This window comes from Diplotaxodon limnothrissa, linkage group LG22 (genome assembly GCF_057381915.1).
Source record: "Diplotaxodon limnothrissa isolate DT_005_m linkage group LG22, D_limnothrissa_male_GT1.1, whole genome shotgun sequence".
Classification (NCBI taxonomy): Eukaryota; Metazoa; Chordata; class Actinopteri; order Cichliformes; family Cichlidae; genus Diplotaxodon; species Diplotaxodon limnothrissa.
Genome location: NC_140616.1, coordinates 20,680,895 through 20,689,028, shown reverse-complemented (window position 1 = coordinate 20,689,028; position 8,134 = coordinate 20,680,895). Strand labels below are relative to the sequence as shown.

The 8,134-nt window shown below is 39.9% G+C and overlaps 1 protein-coding gene across 1 annotated transcript; it reads left to right on the top strand.

The window, feature by feature from the left end:
- Window positions 1-1,013: 1,013 nt before the first annotated feature.
- On the top strand, window positions 1,014-2,916 carry LOC146609879 (progranulin-like). Its single transcript, XM_085346401.1, has 5 exons — window positions 1,014-1,066; window positions 1,227-1,373; window positions 1,454-1,756; window positions 1,890-2,063; window positions 2,747-2,916. The coding sequence occupies exons 2-4, from the start codon at window positions 1,227-1,229 to the stop codon at window positions 2,055-2,057; spliced, it is 618 nt and encodes a 205-aa protein (XP_085202527.1). The 5' UTR covers window positions 1,014-1,066; the 3' UTR covers window positions 2,058-2,063; window positions 2,747-2,916.
- Window positions 2,917-8,134: the final 5,218 nt, after the last annotated feature.

Here is an 8,134-nt window from a genome sequence, read left to right as displayed (position 1 = left end):
TGCAAGTTTAGCTAGCAATGGCAAGAAGTGGAGAAGAAGTCAGCTCCCGCAGATGGTTATCTTCAGGGTTCTAAGCATGTTCAAGACAGCAGCATTCACATAGCCATGTTGTGCAAGAAGATACAATAATTGTGACAAAGGTGGTGTGTCTTCTTGTTGTTGTCGTACCATCTATTGTTTAACATAACAGATGTCAAACCGACTTGAACATAAATGGAGGGAAAATAACAAAGACAATCCTGTTGGTGCATCCACCACTGGTGCTTATTGCACACAATGGCACAAAATAGGCAGAAATGTATAATTTATATGTTATTTAAAGTACTATATTCAGCCCTTAAAGCAGGCCAAAATGATCCAAAACAACACTTTTTGGACCAGATGTTTGCAAGTTGCTTCTAGCTAGCACTACAGAAGAGAAGCGAGCATAATGGGAGCAGTGCTTTATAAAATCCAGCATTTCTGACAGGTCAACAAATATTTGCAAACACACAAACTGTTTGTGTGCACTTTCTCACAAAAGTGTGTCTGCTTGCTAAAGGTATGGGTTACACATTTGAGGGAGGGAAAAAAAGTTAATAACTTCAGAGATAGAGAACGATGTGAGAAAGACAGGACAGGAGGGGAAGAACAGGTTATGTACGAACGTAAGGACTGCTCATAAATAGTACTCAGTAGTTCAATCTCTGCTCCTACATATTGAAGAATGTCTGTACTTTTGCCAGCTCTGTTGTACTTTGATCGATAGGTGAGGCTTACAGACCCACTCCTTCTTTATTGTGCATACACAATCATGTCATATGAGGACGTGTGGTGACTGTATATTAAGCTGAGTAATTACAGCAGTTAAGTAGTGGATTTGAACTTCTGCAGTTCCAGAAATTTTCAAAACCTGTCTGTCTTAATATGAGAGTCACGAGATAGAGGGGTGTTACGTGAAGTTAATCTTTCATTCTTACTCAGTGGGAGTGTCTGACCTGTACTATATAGAGCTGTGTGTGATACAGCAGAGGGGAAAGTGTGAAAGGCATCACAGGAAGCTGCTGAATTTCTTCACTGCCTAAAGGTAAGTGATTAAAAGAAGTGAACTTATTTGTAAAGTGTTTTATGGTTTAGTTGTTGCTACTAAAATTGGACTTCAGTGTGTCACATTAAAGTTACAAACTCTGACCTTTTTAGTTCAGAAAGAAAAAAATCTGCAAAGTCATGTTGATTCTGTCTTCCAGATGTTGAGGATCAGTCTGTGTTTGTCATTCGGTGTGTTTCTGTGGGGATTTGCTTCATGCTCTATGTGTCCTGATGGGAGTACTTGTTCAGACACTGCCACCTGCTGCAAGACTAATATCGGATATGCCTGCTGCCCATATCCAAATGTAAGTCAGAAACTTTCTGCCAGTGCAGTAACTTGATTGTTGGTTGTTAAAAAGCTCTGCTCGTCTTACTTACTTTGCAGGCCATGTGCTGTAGCGACCTGCTCCACTGCTGCCCGTCAGGATATCGCTGTAACCTGGTTACCATGAATTGTGAGAAATTAGACCAGCCGTGGCTGACCATACCCATGGTGAAGAAGGAAGCTGCAGAGAAACCAGCCCCCCCTGAACTGCCTGGAACTCCACTCCAGGAGCTTAAAGAGAGCCACGTCCCAGATCAAATAAAGACTTCAGTGGTCTACTGTGACAGTTACACCTACTGTCCTGATGGCACTACTTGCTGCAGACACCCACAAGGAGGCTGGACCTGTTGTCCCTACTCTCCTGTGAGTCAGCCTAAACACTCTTGTGCAATAAGACACATGATTTTAATAAAATTCCCTTTATCTTCCACTGAGATGAAGCAAGTTTGCAGCTATGATAATTATTCTTTTGAGAGACTAAAAGTGTTTCTTGCAGGGCAAATGTTGTCTGGATGGCTACCACTGCTGTCCAATTGGATTTGACTGTGACCGAACCTACCAGCACTGTGTGAGGGAAAAACTCACATATCCTTTCCTCCGCAAGCCAGCACTACCTTCAGGACCTGCGTCCTTCATCCCAACTTCAGAGGACAAAGAAAACTAGAAGAAGGTAGGAAACACCACATTCTAACCACCTTCACATGTGGAGAACATCCTGGGATAATTTCACTGCATGACTCACTGTTCAGATCAATTTTAAAGGCTACAGACCTTTTTTTGTTTACTGGTGTTTTATCAAGTCATGTGATACCAATGCATACCTGAGCACCAACCAGGATTTAAGCTAAATGTCGTGATAGTCGTGGGCTTGGTCACTGATGTTGACATACTGTCACATGATCAACCCTGTGGTGATGATATCAGAGAGAGTTATTACTGACTCATTGGCTTTCTTCAGCTCTGAGTATTTTTTCTTCATAGTTTTGCAGCCTTGAAAGATTTTAATAAATCCGAAGTACACTGGCTTCAAACATGCAAAGAGCATGTAGCAGCTAAATAACCACAAATCTCCCACAGAGAAATTAATATTTTGCGTTGATTCCAGTTCAGTGTCAGCAGTAGAGCTTATTTCTGCTGCCCCTTAGTGATCAAATGAGGCAGAGAGTTACAAGCTGGCTCGATCGTAGAGCAGCAAATATTGCTTTTTGCAGCCCGCCAGGTTTAAGTTTCTCCTTCTCTAAACATCCCACACTGTGATCTGAAGGGGCAACTTAAATAGATGCTGTTTTAGAGTACACAAAACATTCTGACCAAAATATTTTGTTCTAACTGAACAATTTGTAATCATTTCAGGGACACAGGAAGCAGATTTTCAGCTGCTGTGACTATAGATGTACCTGCAACCCCTCTTGCGTTATGGTAACACATGCTGAGATGGCTTTAAAGTCCACTGTGATAGATTTTTTTGGTTATTTTTGTTAAAAATTGCCCTAAAATTCTTTTTGCCATGCTGAAGAATAGTACACAGGTGTAAAAAATTGTGAAAATTAAATCTTATACTTTCAAATGAACATTTAATTTCTTTTTGTTTTAATTTGTCAGAAGGTTCAATAAATCCTCCACTTTCAGAAAATTTTAATTTTCTGGCAATTATTTCATGGATGAAGCTTTACAGGCTTAAGCTAATGTTACTGCATATTTTATAATGGAGAGTCACCAATTATTGCTTGAGTAATGGAAATGTGGTTTTTATCTATTCCATTGTCTTATATTGCCCCTGTGACTGAGTGTCAGTGAGTATAGACCAGCATGTTGAATTTAAGGTAGTAAGGTGAAAGGCTTCTGATTTGTTTTATGGTTTCTTCCTTCCTTTGTGTACTTTTCACACTTAACCAATAAAAATAACATCTTCTTCCAAACTGGGTCATGGAGTCATTCATTTATCTTCTTTTCACATCGCAGTCTGAGTGCCCATGAACACCACAGCCTGCTCTACACCAGTCCAACATAATGAATTACAACTTTATCGCAATACTTCATTAAGATAAGACTTTGAAGTTGATGAACAAACTGAAAAAACAAACAAAACAAACCCTTGTTGGTCTTGCCAGCCTAAAAAGCTTCCAAACTGCAGATCCATTACTGCTAACTTATTCCATGTTTTGGTCACTCTTTTGGAAACGGGCTGTTTGCTGCTGACACCTAGTGTTGAAAACACAGAACAACATCACAGCAAATGGAATAAATCTGTCCCCCATTTGCAACATAGATATTTGAGTTGGAGCAAATATTTATCTTAGATTCCTCACGTGGTCAGAAACTACGAGTGGAGCCTGGTGTTGCTAGACAGGTTATCCACATGAACATGCATATCATGAGGAGGGTTTGGAATAAACCCCAGAATACTCAACAACGGCACCATTGAGAGGCTGTATCACAACCTGGTATAGCACTTGTAATGCTCTGGACCACAAAGCTGTGTGGAGGATGGCCAGATATGCACATTGTATCACCAAGTCTGAACTGCCAGCCATCCAGGACCTCTACAGACAGCACTGTAGGAGGACAGCCCAGAGGATCCTCTTTAATCCAGCCACACACTCTTCAAGCTCCTGTAGTCAGGTAGGAGTGTACATGAGCATCCACACCTGCACCAGCAGATTCAGGGATAGCTTTTACACAAAAGCCATCAGGCTACTGAACTGCTGAAATATCAGAATGTTTACAGACAGGTTGTTTACAGCTTGCTTCTGCTGACCCTTAGTGGCCATTTTGAAGGATGGATGGATGGAAGGATGGATAGATGGGTAAGACCCGCCCTCTTCTCATTTCTCAAATTGCACATTCTCAGTTCCTCTCCTTGACTCCTCTCCTCCCTCCCACCGGAGAGTGATCAGGAGACGAGAAGGTGTTTAACTAAATGAGTCATCCTTGCTTTGTCGCTTCATTTTAAATTGTTTCATTAAATCACTTAAATATGTTGTTTGACAGAAGTGCATTGTTAATTCTTTACACTTTATCATTAGGTGTAACACTGTTTATGCCATGTTTTACATTTAAGGCCACGTTCAGTTAAATTCACAGCACGGAGCGAAGTGATGGAGATTATAGGCTACCTTTTTTCAGTCACATAGAAACACCGAAGGGCATGTTAAATAACTGAAGGGTCCCTCTAGCTGTGTGCAGTGGATAGCTTGGCTTTGTCTGACACTAGTGTACATTTTTAAAAGAAATATTTAAAAACTATTCATATATTTATGCATTTATATTGTATTTTCTGTGACGATGAGTGGTTATTGAATTTGTAATCCCCTATATTATAATCATTAAGACAAATAAAAGTTCAGCTAAAACATAAACATTTAAATTAGCATTTCTAGAGAGCTTTTCTACGCACTTTCAAAGTGCTTCACCTCTCCATGCTGCAGCCATCCAGTCACACACACAAGTACACAATACAAGTGATTTTTTTTTCTATGTCTAAGCACTTTTTACACCGAAGTTTCACACACAGACTGATGGATGTGCGAGAGACAACTTGGATGTCAGAATCTTGCCCAAGGACACAGACAGTAAAACTAAACTGAAATAAGCAAGAACACACTGGAACCTCACTCAGAATCAACTGGAAACAAGACAAAGAAAAAAAAAAATCCAAATGATATAAATTATTGTGTGTGAACTTACCTTACTTACGGACGTGCTGCTTCACTTTGTGTATTCATATCTTCCTGTTTATTTTTGATGGATGGAACCAGGTACAGAGGGGGAAGAAAACTAGGGATTTGTTTGCTTCAGTTATGTATGCATTATTGTAAAATGTAATGGCTACACTTTAATAGTGTGTTTTGTTGGTGGTAAAAAGCAGCATCAATAAATGGATGAGTATAATATTCAGTCTTACCCATCATATAAAAAATTCCTTTAGAGACTATTTGTTTGGAACGATTGAGAGTATTTAAACAGAAGAACTCAGTTGTTCAGGAGGAGAAGACCAGGTCAGTGTAGCTTGGTGCACTCAATATTAATTTTGGTTGTTTTAAATTCAGTTATATTTATTTGCCCAAGCTTAACATTTGAGCATTTGATTTGTGGAGGTTTTTGCAAAAATAATTTTAGTCACATTGTTTGTTAAAAAAACATCACCTGCTACAATGGACAGCATCTGTTTTCTGCTCTTCTTCAGCCACTTTGGCCACGCTATCTCACACAAACTAATTAAAAGATGCATATTAGAGCTCTACCACATGTCTAGCATGTATAAAAATCAGAAAATTCATCACCCACAATTCGTTTCTGGAAGTTCCCTCTTCCCCATACATTTATACCCACATCGAGAAGTAAATCCTTTATTAAAGCATATCAGTGTTGTAAAATTGATATATTTTCCTATATCAAAACAGAAGTTTTGGAGTATTGTTACACCTCTAGTTTTCACACCTAAACAGGTAAGCAGATTAGTGGGGTGTTATGACATGCATAGGTTCTTTCTCTTCAGCACCCTCTGCTGGTCATAATGGGAATACTCACCAGCTTTTATTTTGGTGGGGTTTTTCTGTGTTCCTGTGGGTAGAGGAAACAGGAAGCTGGTCGCTTGTTAGCCTGCAGAATATGTTGTTGCTCTTTAAAACGTTTCTGCCTTGGAGAGTTATTGCTTGTGAGTATTAATGTACAACATGTTTACAAGTTTATTTGGTGCATTTCTATTACATAGATTTGTTTAGAAAGCAGTTATTTCCTCTGCTATGTTTATCTTCTAGGAAGCTAAACTCGCTAAGTTGTATTGTGATCACCACTGAGTCACTGTTGATTACACATACTATATAACAGTATAGTTCATATCCTAGAAGTGTGTGTAAAAAGGAAAAGACATCTTGTGACATTTACTTTGTGTTTGTTTTTAGTTTTACGGGAAGAAAAGGATGTCAATCATTGAACTACTGACGAAGTAAAAAGCCTTAAACTTACTTCCGCCTCCAATGTTCATTGAAACCGTTAGCTGTCTGTCAAGTTGGGCAAAGGGATGCACAATAAGGACAGAACATGGGGTGAGAAAATACCCAGTGAAATAAAAGCTTTCCAAAAACTCTTACAATTAACAACACATAATTTAAAAAAAGAAGAAAGAAAAACACACACAATCATAGTAAGAGCGAGAGAGAGAGAGGAGTTGATAGGGAAGTATTCTTTTTGGACAATACATTAAACTCACTCCACCACAGCTTGTTGTTTAGTAAGAAAAAACAAAGAAACCTGTTGGTGTTGCAAGCTTAAAATAGCTCTGAATTCCTCCTTTGGTGCTACCTTCCTGCATGCTTGGCAGTTATGGAATTAAATTCCAGTACAGCTCAGTTAGAAGCAACCTAAAGTGGTGACAGTGAAGCTCATACGTACGTGGACAAAAGTACTGAGCCTTCACCTACATACATCTTGTCCGCAGACCGTGCGGAAATGTGTGTGGTGGACCCAGGAGCGAACACAAGCGAGGATGCAGGAGTGGAGTTAAACAAAAGCGAGCCTTTTATTCTGGCTGATGAAAGGAACAAAACAGAGTGAGGGCAGCATAAGAGTAATAGTTCAAACAGAAACCTAAACTGGACATAAACTAAGGAAAAGCTATGGCTGGAGATACGGAACACAGGGGGTGGTAACACAGACGACGCGACACAGACTACATGAAACACAGAGACTAAATACACAAGAGGGATGATCAGGGGAAGTGGCCACACATGGGAACACAGCTGACACAGATGAACATAACAAGACATGGCAGGAGTAAACAACACTGACGGGAGACTGTCAAAGTAAAACAGGAAGTACACAGGTGCAAACAGGAGGAGAGAGAGAGCACGGGCATAGTGGGCTGGGGAAACATGGAATGAAACACAAGGAGGGGAGATGAGGGCTCACAGATACATAGAGGGGCACACAGGGGATAAAAGTCACAAGGGGAAGTCAAATAAGGAACAACACAACAGGACAACTCAGGAAACATGGCCTAAATAAGGAACGAAATACAAAAATACAAGAAACTAAGAATACTGGGCCCACATGGCCCAGGACCATGACACATCTACTCATGGAAGTTTATCATTATCATTATTTTGATGGTTGTTACAGTTATTTGACATTTAGACTTTGTTGTTCGAAGTGGTTTCCAGTGACTGTGTGGGCAAAACCCGTGTTTCAGGTTTAGTTAGCAGTAGCAAGAATCCTGCAGGAAGTTCTCAGTACTTGTGATGAAATGTGCATCAGGTCATACAACTATATGTTACAGTAAAAAAAAAAGTAGAAATGAACCAGTTGAGATCATTATTTTTACACTGTAAAACCTACTGTCATCCGTGACTCAGTGATTTTGTGTTTGGTGTATTTATTGTTATTATTTTCATTAATATTTGTGGGCTGTTTTGGGATGGTTTGTGTTTTGTGTTTTAGATACTGGGTTTCTGGGTTTGTGCTCCCTCTGTTGGTCCCTGGTGTTAGTGTGGCCAGAGTCTCCTTTTCAATTGTCGAGTACCGTCTTTGATGAGTATCGAACTTCTTGCCAAAGAAGCAGACAGGATGACTCACTCCTTGTCCATCATTTTGAAGAAGAACAGCTCCAGCCCCCACCTCACTGGCATCCACTTCAAGCTTGAAAGGTTTAGAAAAAGTCTGGAGCAACGAGAACAGGTGAACTCGACAGAAGACCTTTTGCACATTCAAAAGCATGTTGACACTCAGGACTCCAAATGAATG